Consider the following 25,626-nt stretch of genomic DNA (forward strand, 5'->3'; position numbering starts at 1 on the left):
TTTACAAATAGTAAATGGGCATTCAGTGACAATAAATAGAATATAAAATAAAATAAATTCATTTTCTTCCAACTCAGCATTTGTTTTATCTGAACAGCAAAACAAGACAAATATTCTGGCAACTGGTTCTCAAACACCTCAGCAGATTTTGGCACGGTCCTCCCCGCAGAGGAAAATGTTTTATGGATGTATTTTTGGCTATAATTCCTGCCAAATACCTATTCAAATGAAATGTGGAAATGAATGTACATGTTTATTTGAAATTTGGACAGCAGCGTTCCAAAATGCATTTGATCTTACTTGTTCAAAAATCATAACACTTTAAAATGCATTGTATTGCAGTTCTTCCAATGCTTTTCTTATTGATATAGGCATTTTCTTTATTGTTCCATTTTTATTCCTGATGTGTGGTGTCATGTTCTCCATGGCAATGGGATCACTGCCTGACCTGAACAAAGACTTCTCGCAACCACGGCGAATCCTCATAGAGGCGAGGGTCACCCAAGTACTCCGACGTTCTCTTGTAGAAGTAATAGTACAGCACAGAAGCTGTGGACAGTAAAAACACAAAAATATACAGAAAATACATCCCAATTTTCCCTCATATTCTGTATCAGGGTTGTTTCTGTACAGTATGATAACAGAGAGGGCAGAAAATGTTCAGACCAAAGTCAGGGATTACTTCAACACAGGTGGTGGGTTCAACCATTTCTATTGATCTCTGTTGTTCAATGAGTTCTACATTGTAAAATAAAATGTTACAGTTTTTTTCCATGTCTTTTTTTCTTCAATAAATACATAAAATGCAAATAATATGACTAAAATAGGCTGAGAATTTACATGAAATAAATATATGTAGGTAATTGTACTTTTTTCATGCATTTTTATATAGGCCAGCATCAATGCTAGCATCTCCCACAGACAGTCGTACAATATGTGCAGTTTTTCAACAGCTAGCGTTGTGAAGCTACTTCACCCTGAATGAAAGCAGCTGTGTGCAATGGTAATTATCAGAAGAATTATAGCTTTATATTGAAAATATAAATGCAAGTACAAATAGTAATGGACTGTTTTTAAGTTTTCAGTTAGTAGCTATTGTTAAATGAGTGACTCATATATTTGGAGGTTCCTAAGTGGACATTAGTGAGAGATGACAGCGATGGGAAACTCCTATAATCCTTTAATTTATGTTTAGAAAAGTAGAAATCATCCCAGCAGAGTTTGCCTTATGGAGGGTTCACAAAGGGGGGAAAAAAGAACGCTGAATCACCGCATTGTAACCATTTGGGTGTGTCTTAAGAGGCAGGCAAAACAGAGAGATGAATAAACCCAGCTCCATTCTGTCCTCATACTGAATAAGGGATCATCTGCAGAGAATAATCACCAGACAGTAAATTCTTTCATCCAATTATGAGCTTATACTTGTGTGAAAATTACACCCCCATGGTGAATTGGGATCACTGGCTGGACTCTGCTGGTGGAGAGGAGGGACTAACACACCCACAGGAAACTCAGACAGCACCATAAGCTTTCTGTTAGACGAGTACAATGGACGGACTTCTTTTCTCCCCACTAAAATGCATGCTACAGTTTAGAGGCCTGACAGCTCTGTGCACAAACGTGTCAGACAGCGAATAAAAGGGCAAAGCGAGAGGTAAAAAGTTATAGTTAGATAAGAACTCTTAATGTATTGTCTTTTATTTCACATATAATTAACTGGGATTTAAAAGGCTTCTCTGATTCATTTTAAAATGAATGCTTAAAATAATATAAAAAGTGCTGCTTCTTCTTTAACTTGAAATTATTTCTGAATACAATAACTATGCAGCATTAGTCATCTTACCGGTTCTTTGGAACACAAACAGCACTTGAAGGCCATCTGTCCAGATGAATCCATTGGTATTTTGCCAGCGTACATTCTGCAACATTTAGAGGTATGACATTAAAAGCCATTCTTAATTCCACAGCTTTTAAAGGCAAAAGTCTGTCACATATTTCACGAGATGAGAGAAAGCAGGACAAGATGGGATTTCTATTGAAATCAAAGCTATAAATAGAAAATTAAATGTTTTCCCAATCTCATATTATCAGTCGTTTAGTCAAATCATTGGATATTTTATCAAAGATTTTCGTTTTTGAATGAATACATTACATTGTATTTGTTGAATACAGTTAGAAACTAAATCAGATTGAGACTTGAACATATATTCTCTTGTTTGAGCGTATGCAAGCACGTACCACGAGCCAGGAATGGAGTATGATGCTGAAGGTCAAGTAGAGCGTAGAGAGCATTAACAGAGCTCTAAACCGCTCCAGCAATATGGCAACCAGGCCAACCTGGAACACGAAGGTGTTAAACATCATCAGCAGAATGATGATCAGGTTAAATAGAGTGGCGATGTCCTGGATGCTGTCGAGGGAAAGAAAGACAGATTGAATGAAATATGTGTGGAACAGAAGCAAGGACGGCAGAAAGCCAGAATGATAGCTCTCCTTGCATGACGAAAGTAGACTGAGGCTGAAGCAGTGAGGAATTTATTTTCACTCACATGAAAAGCACCAGCTGGATAGCCGGTTCCTCCCTCAGGAGTTCACTGAAGGAGTTAACAAACAGGTCGAAAGAGAGCAGGCTGAGCTGAATGAGCAGCACCAGAAGGTAATTCCTGGTTTGAAGTGTTCCCGGCCCCAAGACTGGGTGCCCAGGTGAGCTGTTGCTCCTCGATGGATCCAAGGCGGCTCTGCAGTCACACACACACTATACCTGGAAGCATCAATCCAAACCCGACGGTCCAGGAGGCTCTGAGACGTTCAAACAGGCACGGGAGGATTGGAACAACATTAGGGCTCCATTCCCTGTTTGCTTTGGGGCCTGAAGACTTTTCAGAATAGGGAACAGCTTGCTTTGGGTGTCGACACGGCACAGTGGTCCGACATGAGAACGTGGTAGTGCAGTGCAGTGAAACTCTTTAGCACTGGCCAGGAGCGGCACCAAAGGCTTTCTTGAGCGTCACAGCACCCGAGGAAATCCAGCAGCAACTCTGCGGAGACAGCGGACACAGACTTGTTCGGTGCTGGAACATAAACTGTGACTTACACGCACTTCTGTCTCTCAATTGTTCTGATTTATTTTGAGGGAACAACTACCGGTATTTAGTGACATAAATAGTCCCTGTGAAATACTACAGAGTGACAATGACAGCAGTTCTGCAAAGGAAAGTCCTACATTTAGCTTCACTCGCTGTACGTTTTGAGAGCACCAAAGAACCCGAACCTCTTCTATTACCTCACAACCTGAACCAATAAAGGCCCGTACGATCTGTGCAGCTGGACGCTAATGAAGCCAAGCGTAATGCTAACTCTACACCAGAACCTTCACGCTGAAATGACAGTTTACCATTGAGCCAGAAGCAGCATCGCTCTCTCTCTCTCTCTCTCTCGCCTTGTTCTCAGTGAATTCCCAGAAATCAGGAAGACGGCAGACGGATCTTGATGTAATCCTTCAAGTTTCTTCTTGTCCATTAATTATAGAAGGCGACCCCTTTGGTTGCTTGTTGCAGACTGAGTAAACCTTTGTCTTGGCACCTCTGGCATCTGTTAGATCGCTAACCCAACAGGCTTCTTCACGCAGACATCAGATGGATCCTCTTATGACCCTCGTATTTATAGCTTGGCACGGCTGTGACAGGTGCTGGGAAGATTAAGACGGCTTTCAAATCGGTGGAGCGTTAACCAAAAGTCCTCTTGTTCCTGAACGCTGCCCAACTGAGATTCTGGGTTTGTCAGGAAGAGACTGAGAAGAGAGAACATAATACCAAGGTTGAAGTAAATTAACTGTCTTCCAGTGGTGTGGATTTCAACCAGAGACAAAGAGTTATCAACAATAGGAAAATCAAATATTTAGCTTTCCCTTGACATGAGAATAAAAATAAATGCATGATAAATAAATACAAATCTCTGTATTTACCTGATGCTTCACGCGACATGGCATCTCATCAGCTTCACTCATTATCTGAATATTAAGATTATTAACTATTACTATTAAACTCCAGCTAAGAGACAAATGTGTGTTTCGGTGAAAGAAGATCTTTTCCTGAGGATGAAATCATACATGTCGTAATGATGCGTGTGATCTAATCCAACCCAACATGCATGCAGCACAATTTCTTTATTATATTCCCATCAATTAATACTTCATTTCATATGAATCTGCAACGGAACAAATAATATAATGATAAAAACCAGCATTCCCTGTGACATGTACTGGAATATGACTGATGATTAGACTCCATCCATCCAGACACGCTTTATTTCATCACAGAGTCGTTGCCCCGGAGACAGAGGTGGGCGGAGTCAGTGGGGGGTGGCTGGGGCGGAGTCAGCTGCATCTTCTTTCTGCCCCGCGGAAGACGTGAGCTCAGCGGCTTGATTTCGTAGCCTCCAGCTCCACCGGACCGTCGGAGAGGCCTTTATTTCAGGACGGTGTGCCGGGGAAACACAACAACACACACATCTAAGACCATCAGAACGCGTTTCATCTTTCTGCGACCACAGAAGGTCCGAAGACACAGCAGGTGAGACGAACCGGAAGCGTCCTGCGCTATAAATCCGTGCTGCTAGCCCGTTCTGCCGTCGCATCGACCGGACCGGGCAGAATTTGGCGAAACTTTTAATTCGTTTTTAAGACGGTAAACCTGCCCGACTAGTTTTTACCGAGCTTTTATCGATTCCAAACTCAGGTATTGATCGAATACGCATTTTGTTCCAGTAGCGGTGCAGAAGTACATCGTAGCGTAACTTTAGCGTTAGCTTACTCTGCCGAAGACGAGCACTGTGACGTCACTGAGGACGTCCGAAGCTTTTACCTGTAAACAGGTGTTGTTCTGTAAATGAGTGAATGCTTCTATTATAGTTCATTTTCCTCAGACTAAATTGTTCATAAATGTAATAATAGCTTTAATTAAAATATTGTTGGTACGAAATAGCAGCATACTAATGCTATATCTCTTACTAATACATTTGACCCCAGACACTAAGAGGCAGAAAAAGAGACCATGTATGTTGTTCGGTTCAATTTAAAGGAGAGTTTAGAATATCCTAAATAATCTAAGTTCTCTACCATGAACAAATTTAGGGAATGGGGTCCGTCTGTTCAGCAAGTGTTTAAAACGTGGACAGGAAATGTGCATTCTTAAATCTGGAGTAATTACATGTCTAGTTTTTTTTATTATTTTTATTTTTTTATTTTTTTTTTAACATTAAATATATTTTTTGAGCATTGGGGTTTGTCCCAGAACTATAATTGACATGGAGAACTTCTTTAAATGCCATCTAAGCCCTCTTTCCTCAGTGAAGTACGTCTGCTGATCCATATTAATTCATGCTGTTTGACTTAGAACGTTTCTCTCGCGTAATATTAGCCAATATTAGTTTGTTCCTTTTTTATATATATATATATATAGAAAATTCTGTACATACCTGTGACATTGCAGCAGAAATACATTTTATTAATATAAAGCACCAAGTAAAGTCTTAAGGTCAAATTTCAACCGATTTGAACATTTCTTAAAGTTAATTTACTAATCTTCAAAACGTCTGTGATGCAGAACTTGGTCCTGTTTGTCTCCAAGCAGTTAATTAAGAAGTTGTCAGTGAAGCTTTGTTTGTATTTCATTAACAAGGTCACACTAGGCGAGGCGTGCATTACCAGACGCTCGCCAGCCAGCCAGAGCAGACGCACAGTCATTCACCCGGCACTCCCGTCTGAGCTGACCGGAGATGCTGTGGGAGTGGGGTGGGGGGGGGGGAGAGAAAGGAGACTCAGGAGTGGTGGAGTAGTTAAAGGAGAGGTAGTCAAAGGAGGGCGAGTCTGGGCTTGACTGGCAAGTCAGCCAACAAAAGTGAGGGGTGAAAAAAAAAAGGACGAGACTTGTGGAATGGATGTGACCAGTGTTCTGGTATGGAGTCTGGAAATCTTTACAACCTCGAAAGAGAGATAGAGAGAGATGGAGAGAGAATTAGTTTTGGGTTCTCTGCTGTGAAAACACATTAGATTACACTTCAGTTGCTGTTTGGATGAGGCCCAGTTCAATCCGGCCTCGAGCCGACCCTCGGCTCCTGCTCGGCGCTTAGTCATGGATCACTAATCACTACGCTTGTACACGTGACTCAGCTCACTGAGCCTGCCTCCACGGCGCGTTTAATGGTCACACCCCCTGCTGTGGAAAAGCCCAGCAACATGTTCATTATTAAAAGCACCGGACAATGACAGAACGCGTTTTATTTTAAGCTGCTTGCCGTTTAACGGCGGCCGCCAGCCTGCTTGGAGTTTGTTCTATTGGACAATCAGGTCATGGAGGATTATTGAACTTTGAGCCGCAGCCCTCGGCGATGTCCGTTTACCACAACAAGATTATAGCTTCAATAAATTATCAGCACAAATCTAAAACTATTCTTTGCTTTCAGCTCATTGCGGATAAGGATCTGCTTTCATGTCTTACATATAGGTTAGTGGGGGTGCACCGATCGATCGCTGAACCCCTATAGGTTAGTTTAATGTATTTGGGTTCTCTGCTTGTGTGTCGTTACAAAACTGACAATGTGCGATAGGCGGCATCAAGTATTCCCTGATTTATTATTTGTGTATTTATTTTATAAATATACATATAGTTATTCTGTTGGGGGGGAAAAAGTGTTACACAATATCGGCACATTATTTGTCATTTAAACTTCAAACAATGCTAATGCTAGCGAGGAGGTTACCAGTTCTCCGTTCTGTACTTACCGTACTGCTGCGTGTTCTATTGATCAGAAGTCGAGTGTATTGATTGTGATAGCTGAACCGCCCGTTCATGTTAATGTCATGTTTAACATCTGCTGTTCTTTGCAGCATGGGCGTCTACGAGGAGAAGAACGAGACATGTGGAACCATCTGCCTGAAATACCTCCTGTTTACGTTCAACTTCCTCTTCTGGGTGAGCTTCTGTCGTGGAGACGTTTAATTTCTAAAGTGTTTTAAGTACCTGCATGCTTTGACACGTATTATCCAGGGATTGACTACTGCTACTACTGCTGCACTTTGGGCTTGTCCCGTGAAGGGTCGCCACAGCAAACCCCGTCCTTTGCATCATCCTCGCAGACACCAGCCACTCTCGTGGTTTTATTGATTTACTGTCAAAGATGTAGGTGTTGAATAACATTTTTTCCATATTAAAAGTTTCATACTTCGCCTGCCTTTGTTTTATGTTGAATTGTGTTTGCACATCTGACATGGTTTAGTCTACGATCGAAACAGGAGAAATCAGGAGAGGGGCCAATACTGTTTCTCAGCATAGTAATTTTTTCCCCCATAAATTGGAGGTTGGCAAACCACTGCCGTTTATTCAGCTAGAAGTGAACTTTTAAAACGCTGAAATTGTGTCTGAACCTTTTAACAAGGCTCTTTTTCAACGAGAAGCTGGTAAATACCAGCTGCTATGCGAGGGCGTTGAATTAAAGCAGAGTCGCATACTTTTACAGAAGACAGAAGATGCATTCATAGCCTAATTCCTCAAGAGTTTCCAGCGTTGACATCGTCGCTGCAGCCCCCCCGTCTCCTCCCCGCTCCACTGAGAGCTGTGTCCGTTCACGATGATCGTCTTTCTACCTGTTCGTGTCTCTGCCGTTATTTCTGGTCTGAATGGAAAATTAAATAATTGCACTGCAAACCTGTGAAGGCTTTCCCTGAATGGTAGCTCTCCGTTTTCTGACCACACAGACCACTGTTTGAGAGGAAAACGTGAGCCTTCATTAAATGGAGGGCTTCACATCTTCGTTGAAGCAGGAACAGATTGAATTCTCTCCGTCCCGTCCCTGGTTGCCTGTTTTGGGACAATAACCTGCTGCTTCAGTGTCAGGAATGTTTTTGTGAGGACAGCTCTGATCCTTTCACACGTAATATTAGAGGACCTGGTAAAAAGGATCGGTGTCACCATGTTGACTTTAGATTCATCAACTTAGCCCAGTTCTAAAGGGGGTGTACGTTACCACAAAACGATCAGAAGCATTTCAAAATAAACATTCTATCATGTTAGTGACTTCAGCTGCAACTCATAAAAAATAAATAAGAACAACATTTTTGTTGCTCTTATTTATACAGTTTAAAACGCTGACCATTTGAACATCAGCAGTGTGAACTTTAGTTGTTTGATCTGAATAAACTATTGAGAATCTGAACAAGCCGTGAGATTCCTGAGGCACATCGAGGATGTTTGTGAAGGACAAACACTCGTAAACCTTATCCTAATAACCAAGGACTAACTTTGAACTGTGCGCCACACATTTTAACATCGCTGCTGCTGTTGCACCGAAGATAGTCAACACTAACGGAGAATGCAGGATAATGAAATGTAGGAAAACAAAAAAATTGTCACCCAGCCAGTTTTCAATTGTATTTAGGCTAATTAATAATCCACTTTGAATTAATTTAGTGTTCCAGAACAAAATCCCGTGTCGTTCCTCGTGTATTATTTCCATCATCCTCCCCCATTGCTTCCTGGGAAAGGGACACACGCTTGTGTCTCTTGTGTTTCACTTACTCAGGGTCACTCCTTTCTGCCACAAGAGGGCGCCAAAGGTTGAATATCTCTTTTGCATGTATTTTTTTTCAACTGAAACGGAAAATGAACGTCACGTCTTGTGGTTCATCCAGTGTTTTCAGCAGATGGAGTAACAGTGAGCAACATTTTTCACCACGTGGAATGACGGCCGCCAGCGATGAACCCGTTCCGTTCAACACGTGATCCTTCTGTGCTCAGAAGAGGCCTGAGAGGGATTATATAAACACAATGTTGAGTCATTGAGTTTGTGGGCATGTTTGTCTACTGTGAACTATGGAGCATGGAAAGGGTTAAAAACCAAACACACTACAGCGATGAACAGAGACTGTTGTAACTCCAGCTATATTTACAGCTGCTATTAACAATTGATGAGGCACTGTGGGTACGTTTAAGATCGACCAATCAGTTCGATGGACAGCAGCATCCGATGAGTCATCATATTCAGATCTCAGTTGATGCTGCTTTATCAAGTTGTCTTTAAATCACTTTTTTTTTTTTTATGTCTACAACAAACAAATTGTGGTGCGGATTATAAGACTGAACTATTGAGTGATTTACCGATTGATCCATCTGATGCAGCTGTTCCTGAATAATTGAATGTAACATTTTTAAGCACTTCGTGATGTTATTTATTGCTTTTTTTTTTCTGTCCAAGTCACGGCCTGAAACCGGAGGATGACCGACCTCAGCACTTCTAATCTAGTCCTGATTGAGTGATTTACTTCATATTAGAGCGTCTCATGTGGCAACGGTTTTCATCCAGTCACACGTAACCGCAGAAAGGCTTTGAAGTTGATTTAGGTGATGAATAATTGAAACGTCCTCATCACTCAGTTGGTTTTGGGCACCAGAGACTCGCAGGCTGAGATGAGACTCTTATCATGTCCTCTTCTCCCAGTTGGCAGGGGGCATCGTGATGGCGGTGGGTGTTTGGACTTTGGTTGAAAAGAACGACTACATCAGCCTTCTCTCTTCCAAGACCTACGCTGCCTCCGCCTACATACTGGTTGTGGCTGGAGCCATCGTCATGGTAACTGGCGTGTTGGGCTGCTGTGCCACCTTCAAGGAGCAGAGGAGGCTACTGCGAGTGGTAAGAGCTGACGTCAGCATGAGGAGAAAATAGGTGACGCATGCGGCACGTGTGTATTTACGTGGGAAAAATGTGTGATGCGTATTAAAATGATGAAAATAAACAATAATACACGTACATGATGAACACACGGGTGGTAAGTACTTTCTTTATCCACGTGGAAAAGTGCAGTTTAAGCTCATTAAAGGCTCTTGAAGATGTGGAGGAAAACACTAAAACAGTCGTTTAGTGACTCAGTTGTATGACATGCTCATTGTTTGGGGTTCATTACACGAGTTGCACTCTGCTAAAAACACGACATTATTCTGATGACTGAATTTTTGATGCCTGTTGTGTCACGGTATGGAATTAATGTAAACTCTACAATATCAAAGAGATTTTTAAAGTCGACAAACCTTTTTTTGCAGTGTAAAAATGTCAAAACAAGCAGCATAAAATATATAAAAAACTTTCTTGATTAGAGGGAATGTTAAAAAAAACTATGATTATATATGCCGTTGTTATTATTATTGAATTATATGTGACAAAGTCCCATCGTCTCAGAGAGCGTCTCATTTATACCTTGGTTTTGAGTGTGAATCAAAATGCGTAGTCTAGAGATGCTTGGCGGCTCCTGAAGAGTTGAGATTATGCCGATGAATCACAGCAAAGAAATGATCCTGACGGAAGGAGAGATGCTCTCAGGATTGTTCAAGAGGGCGGCGGCGCGGATTGGGGTGGGGGGGGGGGGGGGGGGGGGGGGTAGAGGAGTAAAGTAATTGTTCTCCTCTGTGTGACCTGCTGAGACTAAAGGTCAGCAGCTGGAACGACGGGCAGGCTGGAGCATCCCCAGAATCAGGATCAGCTGTAATAAACCTCGGGTGATTAAACGGAGGAGTCTCTTCTAGAGGTGGTGGTATTTGTCTCGGTCCGAGACACGTGAGGAGGACAAGGAGAAAGAGGGGAGGCTCTGCCTCAGGAACAGGGGGGTGGATAGTGTGTGTGTGTGTGTGTCTACAAACAAGCAGCGTCTTTGTATTGTGAGACAATAATAACGGGACGTACAGTGATTTAGGGAGCAGAGGAAGAAACGGTCTCCTTTAAATTATACGGCCAACTGGAAACAGTCCGAGCAGAGGCTGGAACCGCCTGTGGAGAAACTGACCTCACGCTGTTGGACCCGAGTGGGTCTCCGTCTCCTCTCTGCCTTTCCCTTGGTTCCTGTTCTTTCACTTTGCTAGTTTTGGCCGGTCAGCAATTATTCCCCCTGCTTGCTCATGGAGTAGGAGCTAGGGGTGCCTTTCTGAACTCTGAGTAAAACGTAACAAGGCAATGCTGAGATATTGGCCCAAGATTGTGTTACTTTACTGCCTGTCCAACCAAGAGCTAGGAGACACGTGATTCAGTGGACCTTTCAGCCTGAGAACAGGAATATCACCCCCCCCCCCCCCCCCCCCCCCCGTAGTCTTCTGGACTCGTCCCGTTTTCTTCTGCTCATCGTGGAGAGCTTGACTTCATTTTATGAATGCTTTATTTATCCCATTAGGATGCAGCGTCTGTTCTGCCGGGGAGGTGAAACGTGCGTCGTCCCAGCTGCTTCTTATGCACCTCCATTTTTATAATTTACCTTAGTTGGAAAGGTCAGAGGTACATAACTGAGTACAACAACAGTTCAGAACCACGTACAATCTGTACGAGGAAGGGATTGTTGGTCGGGGGATGTAAGTGTCATTTCTTCGTGGTTATTTCCCGTTGTCTGTATTTATTGTGGCACATTGCATGCTGCATTTTATTATTCTTTGCACAGCAGTTGTTCAGTTCCAGAAAGGCCTCCTTTTTTCTACAGCATGTTAAAGTCAGGTTTTATGACCACACTTGCTTTTTACTTAAATACCGTTCTAAATATTCACTTTGCAGAGACTCCTTTTTACTGCTGGCACGGCTCCATGGATTCCTCATCGAGCCGGAGTCCAAAGTTTCAGTTGATTGAGCTGCATTGAGGGCAGAGACTCCACCTCCATAGCCAAACAGTTGCAGTGCAAAAACCAATATGTCCTGCCATCATGTATCTGATTAAAGACGCCTTCAGTGGGACTCTGCTCTCTGGAATTGGAGAGACGGTCGTCCTCTTCAAATGAAGTCTGAAATACAAACACAATCTGAACCCAGAGCTGCATACAAATGTGTGTCGTCTCTGCAGTTCAGCGTGGTGATGATGATGATGATGATGATGAATATATTTATTAGAGAGAATGTTAGAGCAGTACAAGTATGGTCAAACATCCTGTCTAAGAGGAGCATTTCAAAAAAGCCCTTGTTTCTGTTGAAAGTCCTTCGTACATAAATCATCGACATTTAACAATACAAATAAAACTAATATTAAATTACGCCACAGATGCAAAATAACAATAAATTAAAATTAAAAAGACACTTAATATGTGCAACGTAGGTGGACAAAAAGGGGGTGGGGGTTGATCCGGAGAGAGTCGTGATGACTATCTCCGTTTCTGCCCCCCTGAAAGGTGTATTTTTAGGGCCGTTTTGAAGGAGGCCAAAGAGGTGCATGTTTTGAGGGCAGGAGTCAAACAGTTCCACCCTTGGGTGGCCGTATTGTAAAAAGATGATTTACCCATGTTAGTCCTATAGGAGGGGGTAATCAGGTTGTTGTTTGAGCTCCCTCTAGTGTTGTGGCTGTGGGTGTCACTAAATCTGTGGAGGTGTTTATTCAGGTATGCAGGGATTGAGGGGACTGAGGGCAGAGCTGCATTGGCTATTTTAAATGCCAATCTCATTTTGAGTTGTTTAACCTGAGCCATTTTAGGCTAGCAAAATGTCCAGGAAGAAGGTGGGTCATGGGCCCCAGATTGAGAAGTAACCGAATGAGTTTGTTTTGGGAAATTTAGAGCCTGGTTTGTTGGTTCTTTTATGTACGCTGAATGGGAGTGGAGAAGCTGCAGAAAAAACAGTTGTTTTGAAAGCAGGATGAAGGCCAAGGAAACATTCAAGTATTTTCCAGCAACCTTTTCCAAAATAGCGGCTCGGTCCGTTTCATTTATATCGACGCCGCCACCAAACTATACCATGTTAGCCTGCTTTCCAAAGCTGGTCTTCAGTGAAGACTTCTTCTTTCACTAAACTTGTTGCTGACACGAATTGAGAGAAATTGAAGAGATTTCTCTTCGACACTTCAAAGTTTTATTTGTAATTGACAGTCCATAATGTCTTGCGTCACAGAACAGGGCACGGCTTCACGTGAGAAACCCGACCCCAGTCGGAGTGTGAGGAAATACGTATTATGTAAGTATGTGTAGAATTGAATAGAATTTTCTTCTTGACAGACCTGGAAATTTAGCGGCTATAGCTATTAATCGCTAATATTTTGATAAACATTATTTTGCTAACAAAGTTCAATTAAAGAGTACTGAAAGGAACATTTCATGGATACATGAAAACGCTTCAAAATCACACATCCAAGTGTGTCCCCTAAATACAGTTAATAATTGGGACCAGAAACAGAGTTAAGATGTGTTTAATTATTGTTCAGTCCGTTTAGCTGCTGTTTGTGGAATTGATTCTTATAGCCGGACTTTTTATGTGCTCTATCCGTCGTCATGCTTTCCTTGAAACTGTCGTCGCTGCATCAGAATGCATCTCGCTCTGCTCGGCATTCAGGTTCGGCGCCACTCGCATCCAATCTCCTCAAGCTATCAAATCAAAGAGCCAGTCCACTCAACCGGCTGATTTTCTCCCTCTGATAGCAGCAAGCCTCAGGAATTCGGGTCAAGGTTTTGGTCTGATAGTACCAGTTCGTGTCTTCAATTCTGATGAAACTTGGCATGAAAAGCAGACCCCTCCCCTCCAGCTCCTAAGGGCCCGGTCACGAATCAGATGGCAGTGATAAAGTCTGAAAAGCAAACCTCGCTTCAAGGCACAGAGCGTCCTCGAGGTTTACGGCTTCACACGACGCAAGTCCAGCTCCGGTTTTCCCTCGTCTGCGCTGAGGCCTCCGCTTCAGCTGCAACATGGACTACGATTCCCAGTGCACCTCAGGCTGGCTCTTCTCGAGCTTTTGTGGCTTTACCTGTTGCTGCGGTTGTTGCATCGTGTGTGTCTTTGTTTATTTGTGTGAAGGTGAAATCATCATGTGGACAAACATAACTTTAGGCCAAAGTTTCTCTGACTTTATTGCATATTTAAATTACTAGAGTTTATAATAAGGACAATGTTTGGCATTTATTTAAAAGCAGTAGTTTATATTAATGCTGTTTTCCACTGCCTCCAAGAAATGAATTTGTATTTCAGAGGGTTATTCATATACTCTAACCCGGATGTCATTCAGCATCACTGGCTGCGTTTACATGGACAGAATGTCATTAATCCGATCAGAGTTTGGATTAAAATTATGATCGGATGCACTGGACCCTAAAAATATTGATCTGATTAGGACTTGCGTGTTCATGCATCACACTTTCGATTGGAATAAATTCTTTTGACATGCGCGATTTTACCAAATATACCGGAAATAGTAGTAGAAGAAGAAGCTGTAGCGACTATAAACAAAACATCTTTTTGCGTTTTTTGAAAGTATCTTGAAATTATGAAAGCAGAAGTCAATAGTTCCGTTCCGTTCAGTGAACTGCTGCAGAAACCGAGAGTGGGCAGACCTTTGTGGAATTTATTTGCAGACATTTCTAATATTATAGTTCGAACTACCACTTGTCTTTAAGCCACGTGTTTGGTCACATTGCCTTCCTCTGATTGCTTTCTCTCCTCTTCTTCCTCAGTACTTCGTCTTGCTGCTGTGCATCTTCCTGTTGGAGATCCTGGCCGGTGTCTTGGCTTATATCTACTATCAGCAGGTAATTCCCCTTGTTCCTATGGAATGGAAAGGTATAATGCACCCTGGGATGGTAAGGTAAGGATGTTTGTGTGGAATTATTCTTGATTCAGGAAGGCAAAAACAAGTGTTTACTAGATTAAAGTGTTTATTATCACATCATTTAAAAGGAAATATAAATAATTTAATGTTAAAAGTTTGTCCCTCTCTGACTGACTGCATGGCTTGTAGTTCTCAGCCCAGTTGGTCTCTACCTTTTAATAAAACTGCCTGATGGAATTGATTTCACGTGGCTGGTATGAACATGATGAGTCAGCGAGTCCATGTCTCCGACCTGCTTTCTAAATCTCAGTCTTCTTATTGGTCAACTGGTCGTACCGAGTGTCTAACACTGCTGCTGCACTGTTTATTTGTGTGTTAAAGAAAAGGCAGGCCGTGGGTTTTAGGTGTCCAGCTTACCGTGCATATTTCAGCGGTGCCTCCTTCAGATAACAAAGGCAATGACCCGTGCCCTTCCCCCACCTCCTTCAGGCAATGAGCACTGCTTTGTTTCCATTTTCTAGCTGCCGTTCTCCATGTGTGAGCTTTTACTTCTAGTTCTTGCTCTGCTGTTCACAAAAATGGAGCATCTTTCAGTCTCATAACCCTCCATTACATCAGCTTTGGGTTTTTGCCGCTTTTGTTGGGGATGTCTTTGTGTCTCCTCAGATCTTTTTGACAGAGAAAACAAGCTGTCATCATTTCAAAATTGTAATGTAATTCCTCACCCCTCCCCAAATTCTTGTGGCTGCTGGCAGATAGTTGATGCACACACAGTGATCACGTCTTAATTTATAATGAAAGTTCTTATTTGTGGGATGACGGCTGTAGCTTATTTGGAATGTCTCACATCAGACTTACTTTGTCTGGTAACAGCAAACCCATTGATTGCCGGGCTGTGGAAGGAACATGCTAAACTGCCGTGTCATCGTATTCAGCGCAGCACATTCACACATCTCGCCGTCCTCATCGGCTAAAGACGGGAACACCTGCGCCTCAGTAAGAAGACATGGCGGTGATGGTTTAACAATTGTGGACACGGGTTTGAGCTGCATAAACGACGCAGGAAATACTCTCTGTCATCAGTGTCAGTGGGCGGAAGGAACTGGTGCTCTTTGAAGTAATGAAAAGGACCGTTCTCAATAATATTCTTCAAACATGTACATTTTGCAAGTTTAAATCGTAAACGATCTCAAACACTAATCATGAAACGTACCAAACATGGAAGCTGGTGCAGCTGTAGCTCTCATTCCCTTCATCTGACAGCGTGGTCAAAGCAACGGATGGCGGTTCCTTGTTGACCCGTAGACGTCCCATTTGTACATTTGAACCGCTGCTATTATGTAATCTCCAGCCATACTTGTCCAGATTGGAGCCACTCCTGGATCTGGATTCACATCCGCTGAATCCTGATGATGGGACCGATGTTGGGTCTTATTTATATGTGGCTAATGCTGTTAGCGCAAATAGATCTCTAATTATTGTGCTATTCTAAATCCTCAAATTCCTGTTGTGCACAATGCTGCTGCAGTATTGCCCAGACTGCCAGTAGGTAGAATAAAAGCTTCCCCTTATCACCACTTCTACCCCCCCCCCCTTGTGTTCACCTCTCATCCGTAATCTCTCTCGACCTCCCTTCCTCTCCTCATCATTCAGTCCCTTGATATCGCTCTCCTTCACGCTTTGACTTACTTTGACTCCCCTGTTGGCTTGTTGCCATAGAAACCGAGCCCACAGACCTCTTGCTCTTCGAAGCAATGAGGTGTTTTCTACCACTGGTCTAGAGAATGAAAACAGACTTCCTCTGTCTTCACGGCAGCTTTGTCTGCTCCTCTGTTGTCAAAACTGCCGCCCAAGAGAGTCAATAATTACAACCGGATTATCTCTTGGTCAAAGTCTGCGGCTGAAATGTTTGTGTTGCTTTGCAGCTGGGTGCTAGTGAGCGTGTCTGTCTCTCTGTCTGGTCTGAACAGTTGAATGAGGAGCTAAAGCAGAATCTGAGGGAGACCATGACGAAGATGTATCGGCAGGAATCCCATGAGCAAATCACCGAGGCTGTAGACAAGTTGCAGCAGGAGGTGAGTGTGGACGTGAAGATGCTGATCGGATACAGCTACGGAGAGTGGGGGCAGGATTGATGTGCGTTTAGTTCTACTCTAATCTGTGTGTGAAAGCTGGTGATCTTGGGTTCTCCATCTTAAGGGAAATTAGTTTTGGCACGCTTGCCAAGAACAGGTGACACTGCCCCTTCTTACAGCCTGCTGAAGAAAAGAGCTGCTGAATACACCAAGTTCCACCTCGCTGGGTCCAACAATTCATTGGACCCGATGAAAGCAAATTCATCAGAACATGTCAAGGGACAAGTCTCGGTCTTGTTGCGTCTCAGTCGGACCCCGAGAGATCACTCGGGTAATTTGTAACCATTGATGAGGCTATTTCAGCCCAGACACGGAAGAACAAATCGAAACGGAGACTCTGACTGCCAAGAAGGACAAATCTGCAGCGAAGATGAAGGTGAAGGAGTGTTACCTGTAGATTGTCTGGAAAAGGATCACGCGTGTTTCTTTACCCTCCACTACTGTCTTGAGACGGTTGCGTGAGAAAATAAAGATTCCTTGTGGAAAGCTGCGCTTCCACCAGGACTATGTTGCGTCCCAACAAATTCGTAATGGCAATAGCTGCCATCCGGAAATGTGGAGTTTAGCAAGTCAACACTCACCCTGCCTGGCTATTTCAGGCTATTGTCTACTGCTGTGTGACAGTTCTGATGCAGTCGATGGTTCTGTGGGCCACTCCAAGGTGCAGGCAATCAGCTACGTGTATTTAGGCAGGTTGCATTCACAGCATGATGAGTGAATCAAAGCTTCTCAGCAGGATTTGATTTGAGCGGGATTTCAACTACTGATCACTGGACGACCTATTCCACCAACTGAACCACAACCGTCCCTATATTATATTATCATTTTCACCCATTGACCTAAAACATCTACCTCCTTTTTAATATTTCTCTGCAAGCATCACAGCTACTATCATAAGATGCTGCTTCGTCTCTCCTGCTAGTTTAAGTGCTGCGGCAGCAACGGTTCATCCGACTGGTCTGAGAGTGTCTGGATTCGCTCCAGAGAGGCAAACGGCAGAATCGTGCCCGACAGCTGCTGCAAGTCCCCCACCGAGCTCTGTGGGCGGAGGGACCACCCGTCCAACATCTACAAGGTGGAGGTGAGAAAGAAGAGCTCTGACTGAATACAGTGGAACCTCGGTTCTCGAACAAAACAAAAGAAATGGAGTTTAAAATGCCTCGGAAGTCAAACGGATTTTTGGAGTTCGGAGTTTCCAGTTTCCATTATTTCTAATGGGAAATAGAGTTTCAGTTTTCGGACAGTATTACGAAACAAATTATTTTTCGAGAACCGAGGTTCCACTGTGCCTTGCATTTGTGTGATGTGAGTCTTGAGCAACACTGGTCCCAGGTCAGCTGATATATCTCTGTTTTGTTGAATTTTAGGGCGGCTGCATAACCAAACTGGAGAACTTCATCCTGGAGCATCTAAAGATCATTGGGGCAGTTGGTGTTGGGATAGCCTGCGTGCAGGTGAGCCCAGAACGCTCCTCCGTTTTTAACAGTTGCCTTGCATGAAAGCAGCATTAAATAAATGTGTGTTTTTGGGGGTGGATTGAAGTTTTGCTAAATTCTGTTTCCGCTTCTTGTGTGTTCAACCACCAGGTCATAGGGATGGTGTTCACATGCTGCCTATATCGAAGTCTCAAGGCAGAGCCATACTAAGAAAAGGATCTACGCATGTGGTGAAGGATGGAACGTGATCGCCACATGTCAGACTCCAACAGCCAATCGGCTCTTTTCCTTTGTCCTGCAACACGGGGTGGGAAATCTGGCAAGATATGAAAATGCACATCAGAGGAGCTCATTTTGGTAAATTCAGGGTGGAAAAACACTACAAGTTGCCGTCTCAGCCATGCTATCGAGATCATGGAGCTGTCAGAGACGCCTCTGAGAAAAAGTGACAGAAATGTCAGTACAGATTGTATAAATTAGTGTCGGACCAGCCTCCTTGGGACTAAAACATTGTAGTTTTCTTCCACCCCCCTGTTCCCCTCGTTGTTGGCGAAGTGCTTGTGTAAAGATCAGGGGTGAAAAACTGGCGCTTCTCAGAAAACATTCATCCTGGTTGCAGCAGCTTCCCTTCTCTGGCATCATGTTTTATAAGTCTACTTTAAGAGTTTCTTAAACTTCAACAGCATTTTTGTTTCCCACCCTCCCTCGCCTTTTATCTATTTGAAAGGTATTTACTTGCTAGTGGCCTTTTATAAAATATTAGCTTTGTGAAAAATGATCGTAGCACTAGAGGGGGTGTCTTCTCAGCAGTAAGACTTTGAGACGTCGGGGTCTTTATCACATCTTAAACACCCGAGGAGGACACTGCGGAGGCGGTACCTTCCAGAGTGTTGCGTTTGTAGCTGTGCCAATTGACCAATCGGCATCAACGTTTTTACCGTGTGTCGATCCAGGGGGGTCCAGGCTGACAGCAATGAAGTAATTTTGTTAATATTTTAATTCTACATACAAGCAGTGCCAACATTTATTGCTCACAAGAGAACACTTCTTATCTTTTTATCCACTGATGCCAAAGTCGTCCACTCTAACTTTGTGTAAAGGACCTAACTGTATCTCAACCAGCCTCACTCGTTCATCTACTGATGTTACTCTTAGATTGTTTTTATGAATGATTTTCTTTTTTTACTTTACTGTACACAATAAATATATTATTGTATTTAACAGCCACACTGGAAATAATATTCACTTGCCGTTAATGATTTTTTTCTTTTTGGTTTTTTTACTATGTGCCTCAGAGAAAACACTGAATTAATCTGCTGTGTTTCTGTTTGTGATAATTATTAGTATAAATAAACTCCAATAGTTCAGTTCTGGTGTGTTTGATTTTTCGGGAAATAGTAAGGTAGCGCTGATTAACAATAATGTATTTACAAGAAGAAGAATATTCAAGTGTGGCGAATTAGGATTTGAAAAACAACTTTACGAATCAGCAATAACTTTAAACAGCAACACTGAAAAAATGCTGAGCAATTATTGGCTCACAAAATCATCTGACAAAAAACATTGTGTGTGAAGAGAAATCGTTCGCCTGTAGCCAGTGGCCCTCAAACAATTGGTACCAGCTTACAGCTGCATTAGTGAATTTCCCTAAAGCTGCTCTACTACGGTGAGACACATTTGCGATGGTTAATGCTGTCATGTGTAGCCTCTACTATGACATCTCTATGGCCGGCATTGGGTGTTGTTTGATCCTGGGTTCACTGAGACGGACTGCATCGGCGTTGGCGCTGCACAGAGCAACAGTTCCTGTGTGCAAACACAGGGAGGCAGCACCCACAAGGCCTTTGTTGCCAGCACAGCACTGATGGGAACGGCCTGGTGAGGCTGTTCATAAATAGGTCCCAGAGACTAATAAAGGTCACCCCCCCCCCCCCTCCCTAAACAGAGAAGCATTCCGAATTCAATCTTTTATATGGGTTCTGAAAGTATTCAAGGGGGGGGGGGGCAGGCTTAAAAAGACAAATGTCTAATGCACACTGGATCTCACCAGCCCGATAAAAATCAACAAATATGCCTGTTGGCGTGAAAAGCAGCAAGAAAGTCAACTTCCAATCAGCAGGTTTCTAGCTGCCAGTTTAAAATGAAGCCGCCTCTCTGCCTGTTAGGGTGTGAACTCAGTTCCCTTATTAATCAGGAATACAGGGTGAAACGGATCAGTGTGTATTGCCCTAATTCTCTCACAGAAAGGTTGCGTCAGCCCTGACAGAATGACCCCCCCCCCCCCCCATCGGGGTGATTCAGCAGTTAACATGTACCATGTATTTGAGTGAAAGTACGCTCAATAGGACACGTTTTCCAACTGTGGGATGCGAGTCTGCCCTGCTCTTTACAGGCTTTACCTGTTGCCTGACTGAGGGCCGCTGGTTGCTGCAGCCTTCTCGCGATGCCAGTCCTCATGTGGGTCAGCACGAGGCTTATGCTAATAACGCCAGTGCATGACATTTCCAAAATATCTGCAGTACTCTAAGCAGTCGCCTATTTGGTGCACATATCACCTGCTGGGCCTTGGCCTGTTGGCCCGTCTTTCCGGAGAGGTGTGCTATTTTCGGTCTGGGCGGAGGGGGGGGGGGGGTTGTACTCCCCTCCTCCTTCCTTGGAGGTGATGGGATTTCTCTGCATACAGGACAAACGGTCAAGCTGTGCACTATTTCGTCTGCAGCTGGAGACGGGAGGAGGAGCATGGGGGCGTTCCGAGGGGACAGAAGCCTCTGTGTGTGAGTTTATTTTTAGAGGAAGTCTGTATTAGTGTCAACTCAAACGGCTTCGAATGGGGTGGCTTCAACGTCTGCTGACGCTGACGGCTTGTTGCTTCTGGTTTGGTTCCAGATCCATCAATAGCTGAAGTGGCTGCTGTCTTCGCCGGGGTCGGGTTGAGGTTAACGCAGGATTCGTGTTTAACCTCACAAAGGAAGTGATCGTAAACGCCACAGTGGTCTCCAATCTATGGCTGTTTGTGTGTGATTTAACCTCATCACACCTGTAAAAATTCAAATCCATCAACCTGAAAAGATAAATGACCGTCGAAGCTACATTGAATATAAAAAAACATCCTTTGAAACGTCACCACAAACAGGCACTGCATTGGTTTGATATGTGACAATCCAAAAAGGATAGGTTCTACTGAGCCACCTTGTTTGTTTGTGTTAACACTTTCCAGCCGTGGCCATTGGCCAGTTAACCCAGAGCTGTCACCACAGGTGAGCGGAAGACATTCAAGCGGAATCCGCTCTCATGCTTAGCTGTACGTACGTTCTGCATCCAAATGCCTCGGCTGCAGGCAAAGACGTGTCAGGTCATTTCATTTTCCTCCAAGGCCGCGGGTGTTTACGTGCTGTATGTGTGAGGAGGGAGGGGGGGGGGGGGGGTCTGGAGTCTGTAGATGGCAGCAGCGCTCCGAGACAATCTGTCTCAATAAAATGAAAGAAAAATTTTATTGTCTCCGTGGTCAAAGTGCTGTGAACTGAGACGGAAGCTAATTGGAATAATCCAGCAAAAAAGGAGAACAAATAAATACACTGTGATGTGTGGAATAAATTCACGAGTCGTTTCTTTGGCCTGGTGTATGCGGAATCCAAGGTCATCTCCTGGGTACAGGTGAATGTATTGAGTTTATTTAATGCCTTGCAGACGTAGATTAATCCTGTATGATTAATGCAGATTAACATCTTCATCATCACCCACATGATGATTCTGACTGTCGGCCAGGGACAAGCCTCATTCTGCTCACTTGCTCAAACTGTAAATGTATTTTCTGAACATGCGTAATTACGTTTCTCTCAGCTATCTACAGTCCTATGAAGTGCTGAGTTCACTTTTTTGGGGGGAGTGTATTGTGCAGGGAAGGTGCTGATTATGTCAGTCATCTACATTTCCTCCAATTTGAAAGTTGACTGGCTCAACGAAGTGAGAGACTTTGAGCCTTGGTAACTTTCAGCTTCCCCTCGGCCTAATTCCGAGGAGCTGTGTGAAATAAAACCTCTCGCTGAGCTGCCTCGGAGCTTTTGGGAGAACGTCGCCGGTGCATCTCTTAAAGGGTGGAGTCGCTCTGAGTGTGCACATCACGGTAAATCCTCCCGTGTGCTGACATGAGGCTCACATGTGACTCTCATCCCTGCGCATGCAGATGCAGTCGCCTAAGCCACATACTGCCACTCGCTTGCTCACCCGGGCTTATTTTTCCACCATTGCTTGCTCCCTGAAGGGTAGAGCCTCAACATCTGGCTCTCCATCCTCTCCTTCGTCTGGGTCACATGTCACTCAGGCAGATACATTCTGAATCCTCAGGTGTCCCGACCCGATCAAAAGTATTTTGACCAGCTTGCTTTTGATTCTTGAGGGACTATATCTGCTTGAGGCGGTGGGAGTTGTCGCCCCCCCCCCCCCCCCCCCAGGGTTTGGGATAGTTCTGCAGCTGCAGATGTGGAATAGGAAGAAGCTGTGGAGGCCATGGCCTTAGATGTCATACTGTCCAATAACAAAGGAACAATGATCAACGTTCAAAGTGGTTTGAGTTTTGGAGGCAGTAAACAGACCAAGTTTGATAAATAACAACACAGAATGCAATTAACTTCATCACTCCTTATCTCTGTGACTTTTAGTCTTTCAGATTTAATCAGCTTTTACTGAGTAAAGTCGCATTCTCCCCCCCCAGAATGAGCCAGTAGTAGTTCTGTGTCTATGACAGTGAGAAATAAATTCGACACATTTTATTTGTGACTATGTGTGTGTTTTGAATATTTAAAAATGCCGCAGGTGAACTAGATTTGTTTTTTCTAATCAATAACATCTTAACAGGGTTGAGGGCAATGACTCACTCGATCAGAGGCACCAGGAGCGTTAAAAGTGTGTTAAAGGGTTTCCTAATGTGGTTAATAAAATGCTTATCAACATTCTCTTTTTGAGGTCGCAGGGTGAAGCGGTGCTGTAGGAATATATTTTAATATAATCTTCAGAAAATGTGCTCATGCTGATAAAATCATAATTACAGGTAGGCCCAGTGGCCAATAAGGTTGCTGCTTTATTATTGCAGCTTTGAGTGCCGAGTGGAGGAGGCAGCAGCCGAACTGAACACACCATTACGGGCGTCTCGGATGTGCCGGTACGTCCAAGGAAAAGTGCATTGAGAGGATGAAATATAGGTTGTGTAATTTAGGCGAGTGTCACTCATAAGTTTGTCACACACACACACGCACCAAACATGACACACTCCCTCCGGTTTGAGCTGTGAAAAGATGAATTCTCATTTATTATTTTCATTATTTTCCTCACACTGAAGTTGTGGGTGGCGCTGTTGCCTCACAGAAGGTCATAGGTTCAAATCCAACTTGGGGCCTTTCCGAGTGGTGTTTGTATGTTCTCCACGTGTCTGCGTGGGTTCTCCTGGGATTCTCTGGCTTCCTCCATTCTCCATCTTAGGTGAATTGGTTACGCTAAATTGTCCATAGGTCTGAGTGTGTGTGTGTGTGTGTGTGTGTGTGTGTGTGTGTGCGTGTGAGAATGACTGTGTGGCCCTGTGATGAACTGGCGGCTTGTCCAAGGTGTACCCCGCCTCTCGCCCATTGACTGCTGGGATAGGATCCAGCACTACACGCGACCCGGTAACGGACAAAGCGGTTAAGAAGATGGATGAATATCACCTACTTCTGTCCTGGCAGGCATAATACAGCATTTTATTATTAATTTGCGTATCTGTGTGGATTGCTCTGTGACCTGGACTTCAGATTAAGCGGTTAAGAAAATGAATGAATGACCTAACAGAATATAAAAAAAGCCATAGAACGTCATTCAATTCAAATAAGATAATTTTAATATAAAACTGAGGATCTTCAGTAAAATATAGATTTGAAACGTAAACAGCATTTAAAAGGATTGAGCCAAACACAGGGGTCAATAGATATATGAGGTGTTTATTGTAGTTATTTATGCCACGTCATTGTGCTGTATCTGTATCTGTATCTGTATCTGTATCTGTATCCACTGCAGTGATAACAACTGGCCAGCGTTCCATTTCTGCTGATTGTCTGTGGCGTTTGCCTCGTCTGTGATAATAATCGTTATATCCAGCCCAGAGATTGGCCCTAGTTTTCTATAACGTTTTACGGTGTTGCACAAATGACGGGTACGATGAAACGTTGAAACAAGTAATGTTTTCTTTGTTCCAGACTCTTGTACGCACAATTCTCTGCGCCTTCGTGTGTGCTCAGTGGGATAATGGTGACATATGGATGGAGCTGGTAGATGTGAAAACGGCTACGTGCTTGGTGCGTTTTACCCACAGGTAGCAGTTTCCACCAAACAGATAGAGCAAAGCGCAGAAGTGAAAAGTATTTAGTAATTTAGTAATATCATCAATCATATGGAGAGGAAACCATGAGTCACATCGAAGGTGTGTCTGTTTGATAAGCAAAAATGGAGCTCCGTTGCTTAAATGTTCTTCAAAAAATAAATTTGATTAATGTGCACAACATCAACATAAATCAGATAAGATCCTAAATTACACCGCTATGTTTAATAATGTGACACTTGCACGAGCAAAACTGCCTTGTCAGCTGCTTACAGACTAACAGATTCAGGGAGATTGGATGTGCCTCCAATCTCTGTGTATGTGCCATTGATGTTCAGAGTAGGGTGTGCGTGATGGAGGTGAGGGCCTGTGAGTTTCTGGGGCATAAAAAGTCCACGACTATTTGTCACCGTCGGCTCTGGCTGGCTGTCGGTGGGTTCTGCCTGCACGCCTCTGTGTTTGAACCAGTGTATCTGCAAGCCAGGTACCTGGCTGCCTGCTGCTACATATGCATGGGGGGGGGGGGGGGGGGGGACGACAGGAAGTGATTCTGATTGGGAGGGTGCAGAAGAGGAAGCTACCTGTGTCAGACTAGAGGACTGCCTACAACCTGCAACGCAAGCTTGCGTGGACGATAATTTAAAAATAGAGCTAGGCGATTTCTTTATCGACTTCAGGCTTCTCTGGACCTCATGAATAGTCGTGACGCTATAATGCCAGATAGTGGGGAGAGACTGTTTTAGCTTATATTATGTATAAGGCACATGATGGTCTCCTCTTCTCCTCCTATTCTCCGGCCTCCTGCAGTTGCATCAATGCTGACGTAAAGGACATGTGGATGCATGCAGGTGTTGATTGGTAGTCCGTTCGAGTTTCTCCTCCTCAGCGATGGCTGTTGCCAGAGGCATTAAATGTCTCAGGTGGATGAAGTCTAGGGAAATGTATTTATTCCTGATTTTGTTTTTTTAATTATCGTTGCTAAATTTCACTAAATTTTCTGATAAGTTAAAATATTGATCATGTTTCACATCCAAAAGGTAACGGTTCACTGATGTCCTGCACAAACACAATGGTAAGAGTCTCAAACAGCAGGGGAGGCTTTAACCATTTCACATTGTGTGTGTGTCCGCCTTGAATCTATTTGGTTCAAGATATGTGTGAAAATCCACT

At 43.6% G+C, this 25,626-nt stretch overlaps 2 protein-coding genes across 2 annotated transcripts; one reads left to right on the top strand and one right to left on the bottom strand.

Annotated features, from left to right (window-relative positions):
• Positions 1-436: 436 nt before the first annotated feature.
• Positions 437-3,983, bottom strand: LOC137896328 (transmembrane protein 138-like). The gene is made up of 6 exons (XM_068741805.1): positions 3,965-3,983; positions 2,933-3,038; positions 2,550-2,738; positions 2,239-2,410; positions 1,844-1,919; positions 437-549 (listed from the first exon to the last, which is right to left on the bottom strand). Exons 1-6 carry the CDS (start codon positions 3,981-3,983, stop codon positions 437-439), a joined length of 675 nt encoding a protein of 224 aa, XP_068597906.1.
• Positions 3,984-4,474: 491 nt separating this feature from the next.
• LOC137914229 (CD151 antigen-like) lies at positions 4,475-19,467 on the top strand. The gene is made up of 8 exons (XM_068757868.1): positions 4,475-4,571; positions 6,887-6,971; positions 9,493-9,684; positions 14,448-14,522; positions 16,513-16,617; positions 17,600-17,758; positions 18,045-18,131; positions 18,264-19,467. The coding sequence occupies exons 2-8, from the start codon at positions 6,888-6,890 to the stop codon at positions 18,321-18,323; spliced, it is 762 nt and encodes a 253-aa protein (XP_068613969.1). The 5' UTR covers positions 4,475-4,571; position 6,887; the 3' UTR covers positions 18,324-19,467.
• Positions 19,468-25,626: the final 6,159 nt, after the last annotated feature.

This window comes from Brachionichthys hirsutus, chromosome 1 (assembly GCF_040956055.1).
Source record: "Brachionichthys hirsutus isolate HB-005 chromosome 1, CSIRO-AGI_Bhir_v1, whole genome shotgun sequence".
In the NCBI taxonomy this organism is placed as follows: Eukaryota; Metazoa; Chordata; class Actinopteri; order Lophiiformes; family Brachionichthyidae; genus Brachionichthys; species Brachionichthys hirsutus.